The sequence below is a fragment of the Diaphorina citri genome, unplaced genomic scaffold, assembly GCF_000475195.1.
Source record: "Diaphorina citri unplaced genomic scaffold, Diaci psyllid genome assembly version 1.1 scaffold534, whole genome shotgun sequence".
Lineage (NCBI taxonomy): Eukaryota > Metazoa > Arthropoda > Insecta > Hemiptera > Psyllidae > Diaphorina > Diaphorina citri.
This window is the reverse complement of record NW_007377968.1, coordinates 69,401-91,806: the sequence shown is the minus strand read 5'-3', so window position 1 is coordinate 91,806 and position 22,406 is coordinate 69,401. Positions and strand designations below refer to the sequence as shown.

General features: G+C 37.8%; 2 protein-coding genes across 2 annotated transcripts in view; one reads left to right on the top strand and one right to left on the bottom strand.

Moving 5' to 3' along the window:
• Positions 1-19,470, bottom strand: part of LOC103509844 (zinc finger protein 600-like) — a 24,728-nt gene extending 5,258 nt beyond the window's left edge. The window contains exons 1-9 of the mRNA XM_026824065.1: positions 19,111-19,470; positions 14,950-15,090; positions 13,641-13,717; positions 10,867-10,942; positions 9,376-9,915; positions 6,253-6,507; positions 2,055-2,393; positions 897-1,027; positions 466-544 (exon numbers count right to left, since the gene is read on the bottom strand). Coding sequence (XP_026679866.1) covers positions 466-544; positions 897-1,027; positions 2,055-2,393; positions 6,253-6,507; positions 9,376-9,915; positions 10,867-10,942; positions 13,641-13,717; positions 14,950-15,090; positions 19,111-19,443 — 1,971 coding nt within the window. The 5' untranslated portion in view covers positions 19,444-19,470. The remainder of the gene's footprint in view (positions 1-465; positions 545-896; positions 1,028-2,054; positions 2,394-6,252; positions 6,508-9,375; positions 9,916-10,866; positions 10,943-13,640; positions 13,718-14,949; positions 15,091-19,110) is intronic.
• A 1,378-nt stretch (positions 19,471-20,848) lies between these two features.
• On the top strand, positions 20,849-22,331 carry LOC103509834 (E3 ubiquitin-protein ligase RNF181). Its single transcript, XM_008474466.3, has 2 exons — positions 20,849-21,251; positions 21,901-22,331. The coding sequence occupies exons 1-2, from the start codon at positions 21,062-21,064 to the stop codon at positions 22,143-22,145; spliced, it is 435 nt and encodes a 144-aa protein (XP_008472688.1). The 5' UTR covers positions 20,849-21,061; the 3' UTR covers positions 22,146-22,331.
• Positions 22,332-22,406: the final 75 nt, after the last annotated feature.

Sequence of the window (22,406 nt, the reverse complement as noted above, 5' to 3'; positions counted from 1 at the left end):
TAGCCGAGCTTCGCACGGGAGCTAGCGGGCACAATGACAGCATCTACCAACACACAAACTTTACGAAGTACATATATGTATATTAATGAGGTAGGACTTGCACGGGAAGCTAGGGGCACAATGACAGCATTCATAAAACCTGCCTCGGTAGCGTAGTGGTCAAGACGCTCGCCTGGTAAACAGGAGGGCGTGGGTTCGATCCCAGCCGAGGTATGGAATTTTATCCTCATTTATTTGAGAATTTGACCACATAATAATGGAGCTCTGAGGGTTAGGTGGTAGAGAATGTCTAAGGCGTTAACCTCGCCTAGTGGTTGCCTTCCACTCAAGAGTACATTATTATTGTTATTCACTAGCTGAATTCCGTCGCTTTAGATTTTCGCAAAATCCTTTCTTATTGCACAGTGTATATTAATAAGGTAGGACTTGCACGGGAGGCTACGAGCACAATGACAGCATTCATACCTCAACACAAATCACAATACATATATTAATAAGGTAGGACTTGCACGGGAGGCTACGAGCACAATGACAGCATTCATACCTCAACACAAATCACAATACATAGATTATGTAGGAAGGTCGATTCCGTGAAAAAGTCAGAATTAGATAATCTATAATGAGTTCATTCAGTTTTGACCAAATCACAATACATAGATTATGTAGGAAGGTCGATTCCGTGAAAAAGTCAGAATTAGATAATCTATAATGAGTTCATTCAGTTTTGACTCTATCCAAATACACACCATAGAGCCTGTTCGTATGAAAACTCTTATACATAGTAACTACACTGTACAGTATCAAGTAAAATAAAAACACGCCTTTCGTATAATGTTAACTGATTGTAGCTTGGGCTCTTGAGCATGATGCTCAGGTATGAATATGAAATAACTTACATCTCTCCCGTACAATGAGCCAAGTTGTAATGAATCTTTAGTTTGGAATTCCTGTTGAATTTCTGATCGCACTCGGTACAGGCGTATGGTTTAGCTCCAGTGTGTAACATCAGATGTGACTCCATTGTGGCCTAGAAACATCCATTGTCAGAGTTATTGGAGTAGTACCTAACTATTTAGTACAATACAAATCAAATCAAATAAAATCATTTAGTGCAGTACGTGTGACAAGACAACATTCTCATTCAAATACCAGCTAAGCAACAGAACAGTTGCAGTTGCGCTTACTTAGATGAAGTTTTAAAGATTTAAAGTCAAAGAGTAGAAAGTAGGGAAATTTTCTTTTTCTTCTTCTTCCAGTGTGTAACATCAGATGTGACTCCATTGTGGCCTAGAAACATCCATTGTCAGAGTTATTGGAGTAGTACCTAACTATTTAATACAGTACAAATCAAATCAAATAAAATCATTTAGTGCAGTACGTGTGACAATGACAAGACAACATTCTCATTCAAATACCAGCTAAGCAACAGAACAGTTGCGCTTACTTAGATGAAGTTTTAAAGATTTAAAGTCAAAGAGTAGAAACTAGGGAAATTTTCTTTTTCTTCTTCTAGATTATCTAGATAAATCGATTTAAAAAATACCGGCAAATCTTGTTTACTGACGTCATAACATACCTTCCCGTACGCGATGATGTCACATCAACTGTTACAAGCAAAGCTCCCTTGCAGGCAACACTAGTGTTATGTGTCTGTGCGCATTTCTCATTTAATGACGTCACAACTCTTTGAATAACATACCTTCCCGTACGCGATGATGTCACATCAACTGTTACAAGCAAAGCTCCCTTGCAGGCAACACTAGTGTTATGTGTCTGTGCCCATTTCTCATTTAATGACGTCACAACTCTGAATTTTTTAATTAGAACAGCAAAAAAAAAAAATATTTTCGACCTTTTAAAGACACATGTTCGAAGTTTTAGATTTTACACAACTTTTTACGTAGGAACTTTTTATTCATAATTTTTGCCACAATGCTAACAGTTCTATTGAGCATGACACGTGTGCTGTTAAAATTGATCATAACCCGAGATAGGTTTAGATTTCGGCAAATTCCTCTGTTATAGCACATCTAGGTGTTGAGGTTGGTACATACCTTACGTCGGAATGTCCTCTGACATACAGGACAAGGGAATGGTCGCTCATCTGTATGCTGTCTAACATGCTGTCGGAGTTCATATGCAGAATAGAACTTGCCAGGACACTGAGTACATGGATAGGACAAGCTACCTGTGTGTAGTCTAGCCAAGTGCTGTGTGAGACGTCGCTTACAGGTGAACATATGACCACACATGTGACACGTGTATTGAATAGCGTGCGTGCTCACATGTCGTGCTAGGAGAGATGCACTGTGGAACCTTCTAGTACATTGCATGTGGTTACATACATAACGTCTCTCCTCTCCACCATGATAACTCGAGTGTGAAATCAACTCCTGAGGGAAATACAAACAGAACAACCTCAAACTAAACGTAAAACTCTCCAAACCCTACAATCAACGCTTTCGTGTAGATTAAGTAACTTTTTGAAGCTAAATATCAACTAAAAATTAAATCTTTCATCGTGTTTCGAAACATTTTTATTTATTTTTTCATGCGCGTTAGAATGTGTTCCATAGACACTGACGACGCGACGTAGGTAGTGTGATTATGATGTACAATAATATTCTCACTTAGTCAGCTCCCATGGCGTAGTGGTCACTGCGCTCGCCTTGCACGCGGGAGACCTGGGTTCGATTCCCGGCGGGGTCAAGAAATTTGTATAATGCAAATAATGATTCCGTGACTGGCTGTTGCGGGGCCCACTCAGCCTCGTGAGGGAAATGAGTAGCTATGACATATAAATGCGCATAACGGTGCCAGCATGGTAGGTAAACATTGGATTTTAGGATAATTGACATATTGGGAAAATCCTACAATGCTGTAGTGAGCACCAAAGTTGTGACATAATAACACAAAGAAACTGCATTTTAATATTCTCACTTACATCTCGTGTACTGAACCGCTCATCACATCGCTTACAAGGAAAAGTTTCCTTCCTTCTCTTCTCTCTACATGCAGCCACATGCTGTTTCCAGCTTGTATATCCCAGCCAGGTCTGACCACAACTATTACATGAGAATGTTTTCGGATGTAGATGAATCTTGTTGACGTGGTCCTTGAGATGATGTTTCTGATAGAAGGAAAGCGAGCAATACTCACATGGGAATCGGCGCTCCCCTGAGTGCAAACGAAGATGAACCTGAATAAAATCAACACAGGGTAGACTAAAAGCGAGCAATACTCACATGGGAATCGGCGCTCCCCTGAGTGCAAACGAAGATGAACCTGAATAAAATCAACACAGGGTAGACTATACCTAGTCATTATCATTAGCATAAGTATTACAGAAGGACCTATGTGGATCCTGATCATACAAGCGGATATCACTGCATATCACTGCTCAGAATACGAGTCATGTGACTATTTTTCTTACCATCTTGAAAAGGTTATATTTCGAGTTCAATTGGAATGTACCTACCAAGTTGATACCAAAAGCCTAGGGTGGATTCCTGAGGTCATTTCCAACATAAAAAAAATCTATAACAATTGAATAAGGATCTGTTGCGGAAACTGAAGTCCCTCGAGGAAGAACTCAGAATCACTAAACAGAAATGTGACGAGTTAAAGACCCTCTCATCTCCATCACCTGTTCTACGTACAACATCGGAAAATCCCAACTCTTATACATAGTAACTACACTGTACAGTATCAAGTAAAATAAAAACACGCCTTTCGTATAATGTTAACTGATTGTAGCTTGGGCACACTTGCACGGGAAGCTACGGGCACAATGACAGCATTCATACCTGAACACAAATCACAATACATATGTATATTAATGAGGTAGGACTTGCACGGGAAGCTACGGGCACAATGACAGCATTCATACCTGAACACAAATCACAATACATATGTATATTAATGAGGTAGGACTTGCACGGGAAGCTACGGGCACAATGACAGCATTCATACCTGAACACAAATCACAATACATATGTATATTAATGAGGTAGGACTTGCACGGGAAGCTACGGGCACAATGACAGCATTCATACCTGAACACAAATCACAATACATATGTATATTAATGAGGTAGGACTTGCACGGGAAGCTACGGGCACAATGACAGCATTCATACCTGAACACAAATCACAATACATATGTATATTAATGAGGTAGGACTTGCACGGGAAGCTACGGGCACAATGACAGCATTCATACCTGAACACAAATCACAATACATATGTATATTAATGAGGTAGGACTTGCACGGGAAGCTACGGGCACAATGACAGCATTCATACCTGAACACAAATCACAATACATATGTATATTAATGAGGTAGGACTTGCACGGGAAGCTACGGGCACAATGACAGCATTCATACCTGAACACAAATCACAATACATATGTATATTAATGAGGTAGGACTTGCACGGGAAGCTACGGGCACAATGACAGCATTCATACCTGAACACAAATCACAATACATATGTATATTAATGAGGTAGGACTTGCACGGGAAGCTACGGGCACAATGACAGCATTCATACCTGAACACAAATCACAATACATATGTATATTAATGAGGTAGGACTTGCACGGGAAGCTACGGGCACAATGACAGCATTCATACCTGAACACAAATCACAATACATATGTATATTAATGAGGTAGGACTTGCACGGGAAGCTACGGGCACAATGACAGCATTCATACCTGAACACAAATCACAATACATATGTATATTAATGAGGTAGGACTTGCACGGGAAGCTACGGGCACAATGACAGCATTCATACCTGAACACAAATCACAATACATATGTATATTAATGAGGTAGGACTTGCACGGGAAGCTACGGGCACAATGACAGCATTCATACCTGAACACAAATCACAATACATATGTATATTAATGAGGTAGGACTTGCACGGGAAGCTACGGGCACAATGACAGCATTCATACCTGAACACAAATCACAATACATATGTATATTAATGAGGTAGGACTTGCACGGGAAGCTACGGGCACAATGACAGCATTCATACCTGAACACAAATCACAATACATATGTATATTAATGAGGTAGGACTTGCACGGGAAGCTACGGGCACAATGACAGCATTCATACCTGAACACAAATCACAATACATATGTATATTAATGAGGTAGGACTTGCACGGGAAGCTACGGGCACAATGACAGCATTCATACCTGAACACAAATCACAATACATATGTATATTAATGAGGTAGGACTTGCACGGGAAGCTACGGGCACAATGACAGCATTCATACCTGAACACAAATCACAATACATATGTATATTAATGAGGTAGGACTTGCACGGGAAGCTACGGGCACAATGACAGCATTCATACCTGAACACAAATCACAATACATATGTATATTAATGAGGTAGGACTTGCACGGGAAGCTACGGGCACAATGACAGCATTCATACCTGAACACAAATCACAATACATATGTATATTAATGAGGTAGGACTTGCACGGGAAGCTACGGGCACAATGACAGCATTCATACCTGAACACAAATCACAATACATATGTATATTAATGAGGTAGGACTTGCACGGGAAGCTACGGGCACAATGACAGCATTCATACCTGAACACAAATCACAATACATATGTATATTAATGAGGTAGGACTTGCACGGGAAGCTACGGGCACAATGACAGCATTCATACCTGAACACAAATCACAATACATATGTATATTAATGAGGTAGGACTTGCACGGGAAGCTACGGGCACAATGACAGCATTCATACCTGAACACAAATCACAATACATATGTATATTAATGAGGTAGGACTTGCACGGGAAGCTACCATGCGCGTTAGAATGTGTTCCATAGACACTGACGACGCGACGTAGGTAGTGTGATTATGATGTACAATAATATTCTCACTTAGTCAGCTCCCATGGCGTAGTGGTCACTGCGCTCGCCTTGCACGCGGGAGACCTGGGTTCGATTCCCGGCGGGGTCAAGAAATTTGTATAATGCAAATAATGATTCCGTGACTGGCTGTTGCGGGGCCCACTCAGCCTCGTGAGGGAAATGAGTAGCTATGACATATAAATGCGCATAACGGTGCCAGCATGGTAGGTAAACATTGGATTTTAGGATAATTGACATATTGGGAAAATCCTACAATGCTGTAGTGAGCACCAAAGTTGTGACATAATAACACAAAGAAACTGCATTTTAATATTCTCACTTACATCTCGTGTACTGAACCGCTCATCACATCGCTTACAAGGAAAAGTTTCCTTCCTTCTCTTCTCTCTACATGCAGCCACATGCTGTTTCCAGCTTGTATATCCCAGCCAGGTCTGACCACAACTATTACATGAGAATGTTTTCGGATGTAGATGAATCTTGTTGACGTGGTCCTTGAGATGATGTTTCTGATAGAAGGAAAGCGAGCAATACTCACATGGGAATCGGCGCTCCCCTGAGTGCAAACGAAGATGAACCTGAATAAAATCAACACAGGGTAGACTATAGTCATTATCATTAGCATAAGTATTACAGAAGGACCTATGTGGATCCTGATCATACAAGCGGATATCACTGCATATCACTGCTCAGAATACGAGTCATGTGACTATTTTTCTTACCATCTTGAAAAGGTTATATTTCGAGTTCAATTGGAATGTACCTACCAAGTTGATACCAAAAGCCTAGGGTGGATTCCTGAGGTCATTTCCAACATAAAAAAAATCTATAACTTTTTTTCCTATCTCGCTTAGTTTCCGCGATATCCGCCATTTTGTTTTTTCTTTAAATACACGACATTCCTAACTTTTTCCTATTGAACTCACATAAAAATGGTTTTCCGAAATGAAATCTGCACAAAAATTTGTTTTTTCTTTAAATACACGACATTCCTAACTTTTTCCTATTGAACTCACATAAAAATGGTTTTCCGAAATGAAATCTGCACAAAATCTAGGCGCACGGCAGTGCGCCAGGCCAAGTTCCGGCCTGAGCACGCCAGTGTGTTATATTACACGAAACATTACTGTTGTCAGGCCACAGCACACATTGACTTCGTCCAGAGAGATAGGATTCAAACCACCCGATCTGTTGTCAGGCCACAGCACACATTGACTTCGTCCAGAGAGATAGGATTCAAACCACCCGATCGTCCACACTAAAACCAAAGGTGTTTTACCTTAGCAACCTCTGTGTCTGACTGGGTATCATACTAGGCTTGCACACTGGAGGTCCCATGTTCGATTCCCAGTAGGGTCAAAGTTTTTTCAGCTCTGTACCTACATGGAGTTCGGGTGCTCTCAGCCTTGTGAGGACAAGTGAGTAACTACTTAAATTGACTAGTGACCAGTGGCAGCATTACCAGTTTACCAGTGTAAATTGATGATACAAATAAATGAAAATTAATAGTAAAGGAGGCACTTAGTAATGTTGTGATACCCACAAAAGTTGTGAAAAAGCTCTCTGCTTTACCACAAAGATTCATGATTTGATTTGTTTTCTTCCAGATTATGGGCTGACTTCCTGAAATCCGAGTGCTATTGTAAATACCAGGTAGAAATACTCACCAGTGATCATGTGACTTTGGCGGATATTCTGTTCCATCCTACAGGCATGTCATATTTCATGGAGGTAAATATACAGAAGTATGAGTAGTAGTCCTTTTCTGTCTGGCTGGGGGGAATTTAACAGGGAGGATACCAGCCTGAAATTTCCCTTGCCAAAGAAAAAGCAAAAGTTGAGTGTCATCCACTTGTAAAATTTGTAGGTAGCCAAAACCAAGTGTCAGCCCAAAGCAATCACCCTAGTTAGGGCTAATTGAGAGGCTGACAAAAAACACCAACCCCGTCTGTACACGGGAGAAGGCGAAGAAAAAGAAGATTAGCAGTCCTCCTTGAACTCAAGTTATCTTCTTAGAAATCTCACTTGCATTCAAATCGCATGTTTGGTAATCACAATATTCGTTTGACCTCCAAAGTAGTTTAAGGGTGATTGAACCATCAAATGGGTACTTATATTACAATACCTACCAGATGTACAACACTTAATACTAATACCTACCAGAGATAACCACACTTTACACCTACTTGAGTTTAACAATATGTGCTAGGTTTTGTAAACAAATGTATTGAACAAGACAGTGACATTGGAAATAAACCTAAACAATAGCGGGGTTCGATTGTGACATTGGTCTGTAGAAATTTACTTAAATAATGGTTTTAAAACAAGGAAACGACCAAACTTAATCAGTTACTGTGTAAGAATTGTAAACAACCCTAAAATTAGACTCAGCAGACAATGAACTATTTGTGTGATGTTATTTTGGACACACATTTAGGGCTAAAAGGATTTAAGGCCAAAAAAAAAAGGGAATGCCGACCCCAAAAGAAATTGGGATGATGTCAAAGTGAAAGAAGGAGAAAGCTAGCCTAGTTAGCTAGGAGTTAAGAGCGTCTGCCTGGTAAGCGCTAGGTCGCGGGTTCGATTTCTGCCCGGGGCGGATTTTATCCTGAAGGGATAAGGTTCGTTCTCGGAACGGCTGACTTCCTCCTAACCTGTCTTCGTTCTCTCTTCGATTTCGCGACTTAAAAGCCCTTGTAGTTACAGTTTCTTCTATTAAACCTCTTGAAAAAAAAAGAGAGAAAGAAATGGTATCGATTGTGGGAGTAAATTTGTGTGTGGAGCTGCAGAATTCGTGGTAATGCTACTTCAGTTAGCTAACAGCTAGCTTTTTGCTTTCCTCCTTCAATTATTGTTTCATTATCATGCTATTATGTTTGTACCAATGGATAAAATCGGAAGGAGAAGGGAAAAAATGGCAGCCTTTAGTTGAAAACCCCAATATTATACCAAATCTTCCAAGAAAAGCTGCTGTCGCTCATTTTAGGTTGCTCACTGGGCACGACTGTCTGGCTCAACACCTCCACAAAATCAATATCAAAGACTCTCCTATCTGTCCTTTATGTTCCTTGAATGCCCCTATGAACTCCTCACACCTAAACTTCTGTCCTGCCTTGGAAGCCAGCAATGACATTGTAGGGAAATATTGGGATGCGAGAGGAAAAATGGCCTAATGGTCAAAGATCCCGACATTTGCAACATACATACATACATCATTTCCGAAAACCATTTTTATGTGAGTTCAATAGGAAAAAAGTTATGATCGATTTCTTAAAGGAAGGTCGTGTATTTTAAAGAAAAAACAAAATGGCGGATATCTCGGAAATAATCGAGATAGGAAAAAAAAGTTATAGAATATTTTTTGTTGGAAATGACGTGAGAATTTTGGTAACGTTTTTTCGTGATCACTCTGTATGTATAGAAATGATGTTATGCTATTATCTTACCATGAGACTAGTACGGGTTGCTACTTGCTTTGGACATTGAGGACACTGATACCCTTTCTCTTCTTTCTGTTTCACCATGAGAACAGCTTTAGTATTACACTCTGTATCCATGTGATATCGATATGTTGAGATAAACTTGAAGATGGTTCCACACTTCCCACACGTAAACCATTCGGCCGGAGTAACTTGGAACTTTCGCTTGATAGGTGTGGTCACTCTGTAGCCCCCTCGTGCTCTGGACCTCACTGTTTTCATATTATTTCCCAATTCATTTGATATGGAATTTACTTCTGGAGTTGATTCTAATTTGTCACCAAGCACTTCTTGTTTTTCACTGGCAGTTGTTTCATGATGTTTGATTGCAGAATATCTTGTTGTATTCACTTTATTTAAGGATGGATTATTTCGTCTGGTTATCATGGAGTGAACTTTGCTATTGCTAGAAGTGATAGGTGTTGTAAATGTGCTTGATGTAGGAGTAGTAGCAGCAGGATGTCTGGAACCTAATCCTAAATCATCACCTTCTTCTCTCTTGTCCTCCTGAAATTACACATACTTATACCTACATTACATTATACGTGTCCATCCTGTATTTAAAGTCTACCATCTAGTTAGCTAGGGGGGTGACTCAGCGCGTCGTAAGCGCCAAGTCACGGATTCCATTTTCACCCAGAAGAAACTTAATTCATTATAAGTTATAAGTAAAAAAAAGTTCACAGATCAAATTCGTTCTCAGACAAGACTTGTCTTACATATATCTACATTATATTAGTTTTAGTTTTATTATTTTATTTTATTAGCATAGATGTAAGTTATATAAGTTTTATTATGTTTCCCCCCCCCTTAAATTGTTAACATACTAAATTGTATGAAATACACAGTAAAATATTAATCGATTGAACTTCGCTATATGTACTTTAGTAATTCATAGAAAATAATAAAATAAGAAATTTTCAATGCTCAATTGGGGTCGAGTGGATTGGAACACATCACATGCCTTCAGGGTTTAGTAATTCATAGAAAATAATAAAATAAGAAATTTTCAATGCTCAATTGGGGTCGAGTGGATTGGAACACATCACATGCGAACTTCGCTATATGTACTTTAGTAATTCATAGAAAATAATAAAATAAGAAATTTTCAATGCTCAATTGGGGTCGAGTGGATTGGAACGCATCAGCACATCACATGCCTTCAGGCACACTCCATTTGTCAAGGGTATAGGCATTGTCTTGCCTTTGGGATCAATTTAATTTGAAGAAGCCCATTTACTGATGAAATTTGTAACATAAAGATAAATAGACTAGAACAAATTACATATGTGCTACACTTGCTTGATTTTTAGAAGAGAAAACACTAGTGTGCCGAGTTACATTTACCTTGGTGAGTCAGGCCACATACCTGATAGACACAGGCCAATGCTTGTAGTGCAGTACTCGACAGTTCGGCTTCCTTTAGTTACATTTACCTTGGTGAGTCAGGCCACATACCTGATAGACACAGGCCAATGCTTGTAGTGCAGTACTCGACAGTTCGGCTTCCTTTAACAGATCCTCAGTCTCCACCCTTCAAACAAAACCAAAACTTCGTTAGCTATACATACAGGGTGTCCACCAATGTATGATCCACTCAAATTGCTCCAAATCTGTTGGAGTTTTCGAAAAATAAAAACCGCGTACTTGGTACCAACTTTAGAATTTCAAATGAGAACCCCCATTTTTTATTGCATATTATTAGTCTACGTAAAATTTCATGTACAATCGACGACTATTACGACAGTAATTTTTTTGCGATTCGCGATTTCGCGAAATTTCAATCACTTTGTCGATTAGCAAACTTTGGTGGCAACTATTTTTTAAAACACCCTGTATATGTAAGTAGTTAGCACTGCAAGGAATCTATGGTTACATTAGCATGATTAGCAAACTTTGGTGGCAACTATTTTTTAAAACACCCTGTATATGTAAGTAGATAGCACTGCAAGGAATCTATGGTTACATTAGCATCTAGTCATCAAATAAAATATCGTCACAGTAAGTATAAATGGTTTTGGGTCAAGTGAGGAATCAAATCTCAATTGTCCATATATTTGTCTGGTGTAATCTTTATTTAGCTCCCTACAATTTTCCTTTTATCAAATTCAAATTTAACGGAATTTTACCCTATTTTTTACTAATCTGTGTATTTTAACTCGCTGTATCTGGGTACGCTTCGAAATTTAAGTTTTATTTAGCTCCCTACAATTTTCCTTTTATCAAATTCAAATTTAACGGAATTTTACCCTATTTTTTACTAATCTGTGTATTTTAACTTGCTGTATCTGGGTACGCTTCGAAATTTAAGAATCGCTTTTTAATTACGAAGTTTTTTGCGCTTTTCTGTGCGATTTTTGTACCTCGTGTTTTCTAATCACTGTGACCGTATATCTGTATATTTACTGTCTATATTTCCAATAAATTTCTAACACACGTGCCTCATCAATATTTCGTTCATTTTTTCCTCATTTCAAACTAATTGTTTTTTCCTCATTTCAAACTAACTGTTTTTTCCTCATTTTAAACCAACTTATAACAAACTTCAACTTTTAACTTCAAATTACCTGATGATACACTTCAATACCATTCTTATTGCTTAAATTTTTAATTCTTAATTGACAACCTAAAAATAACAAATATCTAACACACGTGCCTCATCAATATTTCGTTCATTTTTTCCTCATTTCAAACTAATTGTTTTTTCCTCATTTCAAACTAACTGTTTTTTTCCTCATTTTAAACCAACTTATAACAAACTTCAACTTTTAACTTCAAATTACCTGATGATACACTTCAATACCATTCTTATTGCTTAAATTTTTAATTCTTAAATGACAACCTAAAAATAACAAATATAACAACACCTAGCTTACCCATCACCACTTCATTCCATTCCGCTTAATGACCATTTTTCCTCATTTTAAACCAACTTATAACAAACTTCAACTTTTAACTTCAAATTACCTGATGATACACTTCAATACCATTCTTATTGCCTAAATTTTTAATTCTTAAATGACAACCTAAAATAACAAATACAACAACACCTAGCTTACCCATCACCACTTCATTCCATTCCGCTTAATGACCTGTTGTTTCTTTAACAATGTCTAAATACAACTACCAGGGCCGAGTTAACAACAAAAACAAACCACCTCCATCGAAACCTTCTCTTAAAAACGGCCTCGCTACCCCCTCCTCTACCTTCTCAACAGCGACTAAAGACATGCCACCCCGTGCCTCTATTTCCGGACTCTCCACTGTGTCGACCGCTAACAGTTCCAGAAAACAATCTATACAGAAAGTAACAACTAGGAAACCTGTTAACACTCCAACCACTCCCTCTGGTTCGAAAAGCGGAAATCGGACTTCTTCTTCCTCTCTGACCTCGACTCGTCATGGAGTCACTACTTCATCCACCCCCGATACCTCGAAGACAGCCAAGGAGATTGAACTTCTGAAGGAATTGAATAAGGATCTGTTGCGGAAACTGAAGTCCCTCGAGGAAGAACTCAGAATCACTAAACAGAAATGTGACGAGTTAAAGACCCTTTCATCTCCATCACCTGTTCTACGTACAACATCGGAAAATCCTGGGATCAAGTTTACATAACCAAGTGATGAAATGAAAATGTAAGTACACGTTTTTAATAATTAAGGTTTTTTGTTATCCTGTAAGAAGTATTTACTTACTTGTGTAAATACATAATATATTTAAAATCCTAAGCAATATTTGTTGTATTTTATTTAACAATTAACCGGGAACCGAAGCTCGGTTTATTCAAGGTCACTACCTCCCCTCACATGGAAGTGTGTTTATGACGTGAGGGGCGTTAACCATTTTTTAGGTTTACGTTTCCCCTCTTGCCATACTAAATCGAGCTCTGGACTTTGGTTAACGATAGAGTCGCCATTTTTTTCTCGGTTAATGCGAACAGCTGATTTTTTTTAATCCGCTGATTATCCCCAATACGAGATTTTTACCCCCACTCTCTAATTTTCGGTTCTCGGTTAAGTGTTAAATAAAATTCGACACTTGCCATACTAAATCGAGCTCTGAACTTTGGTTAACAATAGAGTCGCCATTTTTTTCTCGGTTAATGCAAACAGCTGATTTTTTTTTTAATCCGCTGATTATCCCCAATACGAGATTTTTACCCCCACTCTCTAATTTTCGGTTCTCGGTTAAGTGTTAAATAAAATTCGACACTTGTGAGCTTGTGACTTACTCTGCAGACAGTTCAAATATCCCCTGAGCTGACTCCTCAGGTTCAATATCCAAACTTCCATGTGATTCACTCTCGGTCTGTGAACAGTGCAATTTTTGTCCATGTGACAATATCCAAATTCTTAGGAGTTTGTTTATTTGTATATCAGCTAACTCAGCCTAGTTACCTTGAAGGGTATTGTATGTTAGTTGTTAAAACTAGGTCAAAGGGTAGATTTCCACCTGAAGCAAGTAAACTTTATCCTAAGCAGATAAGGTTCTTTCTCGGAACATCTGGCTTTCTTCTGTCCTTCTTACTTCGATTTTGGGATAATAAGACCTTGAAAAATACGAATCAACAAGTCGATAGAAGTGTACCTACTGTGTGACATATCTCAGGGTCATAATTATCCTTTCTCAGTGCTTTGCCTTTCTAGTCGGTGGCTTAACGTCAAAAAATTAAGCTGCATTTCGTCAGGAAAGCACCAAATTTGGCATGGACCTTCATTTGGACCATATAAAACTTTTAGGAAGGGGTGACACCGAAAACCATGTATACGAACAAAATGGCGGCCTTTTTTTTCAAAATGGCGACAAAAAGGGGGTTTTTGAGAATATCTCGTTTCCGATAAAATTTTTTTAATAACAATAAATTAGAAAGTTGTTTTTCTTTTTATTTTCTACATTATTTACACTTTTTCTCTAGGATGTACCGTAATCCCGTACTGTAATGATTTTTCCAATATGGCGGCCAAAAAGAGGTTTTCTCACAATATCGCAATCGGCAATATCTTGTTTCCGGTGAAAAAATTACAAGATGTTGTGAGAAAACCTCTTTTTTGGCCGCCATATTGAAAAAAATCATTACGGTACGGGATTACGGTACATCCTAGAAAAAAATGTAAATGTACAAAATGTAGGAAATATAAATAAAAAAAACTTTCTAATTCATTGTTATTAGAAAAAAATACTGGAAACGAGATATTATCAAAACCCCGGTTTTGCCGCCATTTTGTTTGTGTTGCATGATTTTTGGTGTCACCCTTTCCTAAAAGTTTCATATTTTCCCAATGAAGGTCGATACCAAATTTGGTGCTTTCCTGAATAAATGCAGCTTTTGGCCATAATTGTGACGTTAGGCCACCCACTATTCTAAACCATTTGGTTACACTCCTTTTTGTATTACTTGGGACCATTTTAAGCAATTGTTGATTGGTTAACTTTGCAAAGCAAATGGTTAGAATCCAAAATATGGTTACCCTGATGATGGATGGTTTTTTTTTTTTTTTTTTTTTTTTTTTTTTTTTTTGTCAGTGTTATAAGCAACTTACTCCACAGACTTCAATTTTCCTTGGTCTTCCTCTTCTCCTCTTTATCTTATCACAAGGTTCTACTGTCTTGCCTCTTGGATGATTCTGGTTTCTTAGTTCAGCTTTAGATAGTACTTTGGACAGTGACAATAATGATTGAACCTGAAAACTTACAATTAATTACCTGACAACTTAAAAAGACTATGTGGAAATGAAGTTGCTGTCGGTGTGTGAAGTTGAACCTTTGAAAGTTGTTAAGTTGATATCTGGTAGATATGTTACGGAAAAAGTCCGACGAGCGGTCAAACCTAGGATTCCCCAGATCTTTTGGGAAAAGTCCGGAATTAAAATCTTCTTTGGGCTTTTACCGGTTTATTTAACGGAAAAAGTCCGACGAGCGGTCAAACCTAGGATTCCCCAGATCTTTTGGGAAAAGTTCGGAATTAAAATCTTCTTCGGGCTTTTACTGGTTTATTTGGGTGAATCCTAAGATTCCCCAACGCAACTTGGGAAATGTACGAAATATCATTTCGGACTTTTACCAACCCCAGACAAAACGGGAAATGTGATTTGACATACATATATATTATTTTCTATTTTAAGATGCTGCAGGTGTTCAAACCTCTTACTTTAGTAGACCAGCCATGCCATATGCCATTTTACTCACCATTTCCATGTTAATTTTGGGCATCGATTTCCAAAAAATAGAATCTGTAGACCAGCCCAGCCATGCCATATGCCATTTTACTCACCATTTCCATGTTAATTTTGGGCATCGATTTCCAAAAAATAGAATCTTATTTGTTTACCCTCGGACTTACTGAATTGCTACTACGAGCGGTGCCGTTTCGGCGGAAAAATATACAGCCCGGTGGCTGGTCTACTATAGTTTGTTTTTGTTTTGGGGAATTTTTCCCCCTCTCCCTTCTCCTCGTGTGATCCTGTTTTCTGTGTTAAGGTGCCCGCAGAACGAGGAATTCAAGATGAAGCATATTCAGGCGGAACATCCGGAAACAATTCAGGTGAAAATCCAAAAAGAAGCGCACGCAGAACGAGTTTGTATTTTCCACAAAGATTTCCAAGCTGATCATTGAAACCCATCGAATTTGTCTCAAAAAACAAATTATTTTGTTCAACGAGGAATTCAAGATGAAGCATATTCAGGCGGAACATCCGGAAACAATTCAGGTGAAAATCCAAAAAGAAGCGCACGCAGAACGAGCTTGTATTTTCCACAAAGATTTCCAAGCTGATCATTGAAACCCATCGAATTTGTCTCAAAAAAACAAAATATTTTGTTCTTGAAATTACTTTGTTTTTGAAGTTTATCTCGAATCTTCGGGATGCTTCGTTCTATCGTTCTCATTCAGGATAAAATCCGCCCCGGGCGGGAATTGAACCCGCGGCCTAGCGCTTACAAGGCAGACGCACTACCAACTAAGCTGACTAGGCTGGCAAATATTTTGTTCTTGAAATTACTTTGTTTTTGAAGTTTATCTCGAATCTTCGGGATGCTTCGTTCTCATAAGAATGTGTACGTTTGTTTTTTTCATCTTGAGAATTCCTCGTTCTGTGGGCACCACCGCACCACGGCACCCTTTGTTTGATTCAAAAGGATTACGGTGCTCTTTTTTTAAGTCTTTGATTTCGGCCAGAAAGAATACGTTTTTTCGTGGGTTATTTCTATCTAAACACTTTGGCCGTTATCTCCAGTCCATTTAGGCTGTTTTTCCGAAATCTTGAAAATGAGTATCAAGCTCAGGCATTTTTTTTTTCAACTTACCAGTATCCTTTATTTTATTTTATGTGTAGGACTTTTTATAAATAAAATTTGTGATATTTTAGTTTTTGTTTAATAAAAATTTGACCTGATTATATTACTAATTACTTTATTTCTTATTGGATAATGAAAGTAAAAATCGGTTGAGTCATCTTAGCGCCACAGAAAAAATAGAAATTCCATTCATGGTCTTAAAAAGTTTAATGCTACTTTGTACTTCTTTTCTTGCTTCAAGGGCTCTCAGAATTAGGGCGTTTAACACATTCCGTGCCACACCTGTTTTGTGTGTGTTTACTCTCAGGCCACCCACCAAAAAGTCAATTTTACGATGTATCTCACATGTGAGAGACGCGGCCTATGAGGAAAAAAAAACATGCAATTTTATCTTCTCAGGCCACGTGTCACTTATATGAGAGCCATTATTTCTGTCGCTTTTCTTAGATAATATTGTTGTTCCACTCAAAACAGGCTTTTTTTTATTTTCCCCACAACTTTCTTATATCCCCCCACATTCCGTGCCACACCTGTTTTGTGTGTGTTTACTCTCAGGCCACCCACCAAAAAGTCAATTTTACAATGTATCTCACATGTGAGAGACGCGGCCTCTGAGGATAAAAAAAAACAAGCAATTTTATCTTCTCAGGCCACGTGTCACTTATATATGAGAGACATTATCCTCACAGGCCACGTCTCTCATATATAAGAGACATTATTTCTGTCGCTTTTCTTAGATAATATTGTTGTTCCACTCAAAACGGGCTTTTTTTTTATTTTCCCCACAACTTTCTTACCCCCCCCAAAAATACAACTTTGTGGCATGAAAAAAGACCCCGCGAAGTCGTTCCTCCCAAAATAAATCAAGTGCCCACAAAAAATAAACAAAACTCCATCCCACCCCAAAAAAGTTTAGAAATCAATTTTGTACCCCGCCTTTTATTCACTTCATAATTTGTGTCCTCCTACTTCACGTAGTACCTACCTTTCTTTCCCCCCGTGAGGCTAGAAAACTACTGACCGTGTGTGGGCACCTTGCAATGCTGTTTTGTTCTTTGGAGAACAAAACAATTCTTCGGGCTTTCTTTCCCCTCATTGCACTCCTCTTTCCTCTAATCTCACTTCTGCTTCACTGCTTTGGCGGCGTGCAATGCTTTAAAATTTAAAACATTGCACGCCGCCAATGCAGTGAAGCAGAAGTGAGATTAGAGGAAAGAGGAGTGCAATGAGGGGAAAGAAAGCCCGAAGAATTGTTTTGTTCTCCAAAGAACAAAACAGCATTGCAAGGTGCCCACACACGGTCAGTAGTTTTCTAGCCTCACGTGTGTTTTCAGGTAGTTAAGTGGATATTTCCCTGGGAAAGACTTGAGTAAAAAAGGCAAATAAGTAAGGACTCATTCTGATCCTTGAAGAAAGCTCAAGTTTTCCTGAAAGATGGAGAACTCTGCACCAAAATTTTCTTCGATGAAAACCGCGAGTTTTGTAAAGTAAAAATCAGACATAGCTACTTATTAAACTAGTATAGCTCCGCTATACTGTAGTAATAGAAAGTCACCAAAATTTTCTTCGATGAAAACCGCGAGTTTTGTAAAGTAAAAATCAGACATAGCAACTTATTAAAAAATTTCGAGCTTCACCAAAATTTTCTTCGATGAAAACCGCGAGTTTTGTAAAGTAAAAATCAGACATAGCAACTTATTAAAAAATTTCGAGCTTAAAAAAACATATCAAAACTGATTTTTGGAAATTGGGTCTTAGCTGTATTTGGATCAAAAACAGTTTATCGATTAAAACAAAAAAGATTTATTTAAAAGTGATTTTTTGGAGTTTTCTTGGAAACAAAGCCGAAGTTAGGAAAATGACCCACAGAACCTTGTTGGAAATGATGAGATCTACCTACCCTGGGCTGTTGTCAGTGTTTTTCTGGCGCATCCTGCATAAGAATATAAAATCGAGCTTAAAAAAACATATCAAAACTGATTTTTGGAAATTGGGTCTTAGCTGTATTTGGATCAAAAACAGTTTATCGATTAAAACAAGATTTATTTAAAAGTGATTTTTTGGAGTTTTCTTGGAAACAAAGCCGAAGTTAGGAAAATGACCCACAGAACCTTGTTGGAAATGATGAGATCTACCTACCCTGGGCTGTTGTCAGTCTTTTTCTGGCGCATCCTGCATAAGAATATAAAGACTGTAAAACGTAAAATTTCAAACTTTGCCCTATGTACTTAGGTACTTATTTAGGATCTCATAACAATTCATTCACTAGCTCATTAAACTTAAACATAGAGCTGAAAGGATCATATGCTGAAGCATATTAGGATCTAATTGTAAATATGGTCATCCAACAACATTTGTAAGATATCTACATATTTTTTGCCACTGAGAAGTGAACTTATTTTTCTTACCTTATCCCCAGTTAACTTGAGTTTCTTTGGTCTTCCTCTTCCTCTCTTAATCTTGGGAGCAAATTCATTAGTTTGAAGATAGTATGGTTCATAATCACTATCATCTGCACAGTCAGAGTCTGCTAACTTTGATTTCCTCTTCTTTGGTTTTTTACTCCTGTGATCCTCATCCTTCTCTTCGTCTGATGATATCCATGTTACATAATCTTTATGGAATGTTTTGTTCTTTCTCTTACTCTCTAAAGATTCAGTTTTCAATTTGTTTCCAGATATTTTATCCTCAATAGCTTGCAGTTTTGAAATAATTGAGAGGTTGTCATGTTTAAATTCCATCTGAAAATTGTTGGAAAATAGTATCTACCTACTAAAACATTCTTCATCTAGGTACCCCTATTCTAGGCTGAAAAACTCTTTCCTTCTGTAAACACAAGCATTCACAAGCTTAGATTTAAAGTTCCTAGCATAGTCTTGTTCATAAACACCAGATACTGTTTTCCAATCTTTAGACATTTAGATTTGAAATGGATCCTTCTATTTTTTACCTTCATGGCTTAGATAGAAACTAGCCTCAAAATTTCCAGGACACCTAGTTAATTATAACAAAATAATTGTACATATTAAAACTATTATTATAGATAAAATTAGCAATATTCAATTGGGACAACCAAACAATCGGAAAAAACGAGGGTTATACAATAGAATAGGAACAGTAATTAAGACGGTAACTGGTAACTTAGACGCCGAGGATGGCGATCGCCTCAATAAAATCATTGAAAGTTTAAGCCAAAGAGGAACCAAACTACAGACCCAGGTTGACCTACAGTACAGTTTGAATCAACAGGCAATACAAAAATTTGAAGATAGGATTAGAAACATTGAACACAATGAATATACACTTAGGGCTAAGATCAATCATTTGAGCTTTATCGTAGAAACCGAACAATCTAGACTCCAAAATATGTTATATGCTAAGGAACTTTTCAATCAACTTATCCTTCTTTATAATTCTATCTTAAGTGTATTACAAGATGTAGAAAACTCCATCACCTTTTGTAGTATAAACACCTTCCACCCCAGTATCATAAAGCCCCAAGAACTGCTAGCGGAGCTTGAAAAATTAAATAAAGAATATAAACACCAAACAGCTTTTAAATTGAGAAATTTGCCTAAACTACAAAAGATAATGGACGTTCGTTGTAGAATAGAGAATATGAGGATTATGTACTTTCTTTCTTTTCCTGTAAATTTTGAAACAAAGTTTGATCTCTACCTATTATTAGCAATACCTTCATACCTACAAAACGAATACCGTACTATAATACCTAATACGAAATACCTGTTGAAATCAGATGCCATCATCAAATCATTGAACAGCCCTTGTGTTTCAAGTGACCCGTTCCAGTGTTTCCAGAAAGATGTTAACAACAATGTAAAAGTAACAATTCTTTAGCCGGTAGCAGTACTTTTTTCTGTGGAAGTTATGTATTATTTCACTATTATTAGATTATTACAATTGTTATCAAAATTAATAGGATTGATAGATTTTAATCCTTTATTCCTTTCTGCCATTCTGCCTTCGCCTTCCTCACATATCAGGGTTGCCAGATGTGATTTGAGATTTGAGAAATCCAAGGAGGGACCAAATCGGCTGTGGGATTTTCGACTCATCGTATCTGGCAACCCTGTACATCATAACGTGTACTCTTCTCTTCTACACGTTATGGTCGAAACAAAAACAAACCAAAACCGGGAAATTCAAAAATTGGTAGAAAAAGTTCCAGTCATCTGAAGATAGAATTTGATTAGCTGTTATAACTCTAATTTCTAGTAGTCATTGTAGGTAATTATTTGTGTAATAATTTCCCAAGTACTTATCACCAAGTTACAAAAAACCTCAAGTTCTACTCAAGCTTAAATTCATAGTGTAGTAATCCTTTTCAACTGTATTACCATGTCTGATTACTTTGATGAGTTCAATATTGCACCATTAGGACCAGGGGAGACACCAAATCATATGCTGCATCTAGCCAGACTGCTCAGAGATTTTGGGATGAATCCATATGAATTTAACGATGAACTCCCCCCACCTGCATCCAAAGCATTTGTAAAAAGTTTGCAGGAAGTCACATCTCACGAACCTGGTAAGTTTGCTTCTCTCAAATCCAATATAGGGTAATTATAGAAGATCTTACACAAAATCAGTAGGTATAAGTATCTACTCACATTCTCTTCCAGGATCTGTTTCCATAGTAAACTGTCAAGCTCAGCCTATGTGTTCCAAGAGGGCACAGGTGTAACGGAGAGTCTTGATTAAAGTATGTTCACACATAGTCAACCAGCTGTTAATTGACATTGGTATTGAAGTTGACTGAACTGTCCACACTGCCCCAATAACTTAGATTAACCTTGTCAATCACTTGTGTTTGAACACAACCTATGTGTTCCAAGAGGGCACAGGTGTAACGGAGAGTCTTGATTAAAGTATGTTCACACATAGTCAACCAGCTGTTAATTGACATTGATATTGAAGTTGACTGAACTGTCCACACTGCCCCAATAACTTAGATTAACCTTGTCAATCACTTGTGTTTGAACACACCTTTAGTCATCAGCATATCTCACCCCTGCACTCTTGAACTAGGGGCCCAAGGCAAAACCTTGAGGGGGCTGTGATATATGTCAAGTAGTTATGACTCCATCAAATCTAAGAAGGCATTGAATACAACTCTTCTAATGTGTCAAGAATTGTTGAGAATTTGTCATCCTTTTCAATATTACCTATGTCTTCAGAGAGTTCCTGCCCCATTTGTTTGAAATTATTCTTGGTTGGTGAAAGTGCCAAGAAGCTTGACTGCAAGCACACATTTCATTCCACATGTATTCTGCCATGGTTGGAAAAAACAAGCACTTGTCCTCTCTGCAGACATGAGTTCAAAACAGATGATGCTGATTATGAAGCCTATAAAGTTCAGAAGAAGCGGGAGAAAGAAAGAGAAGGTGAAATAGAAAACCTACACAATGCCATGTTCAGTTAAAAATTGTGAGCTAATCCTTATGACTTTAATGTTTTATACTGATTGTTATTCTTGTTAATATCAAATTCATTTATTTTTTCTTTCTCTTATAATTTACCTATTTTTTAAAAATTTCTGCATGTCAGTTTATCCTTTAGTCTTATTCTATTTTTGTAGATAAAACGGATTTTTGAGATAAAAAAAAAATGTCAGTAGTCATTACAAGTTTTTTTTCTTATTCTTCTTTATACTTCTCTCTTCTTATTCTCCCCTCTCCATCTA

Coding starts and splice junctions, on each gene's coding strand:
- LOC103509834 (XM_008474466.3), top strand. CDS start 21,062: ATGTCTGATTACTTTGATGAGTTCAATATTGCACCATTAGGACCAGGG. Junction 21,252..21,900: donor AGTCACATCTCACGAACCTG/GTAAGTTTGCTT, acceptor CTATGTCTTCAG/AGAGTTCCTGCCCCATTTGT.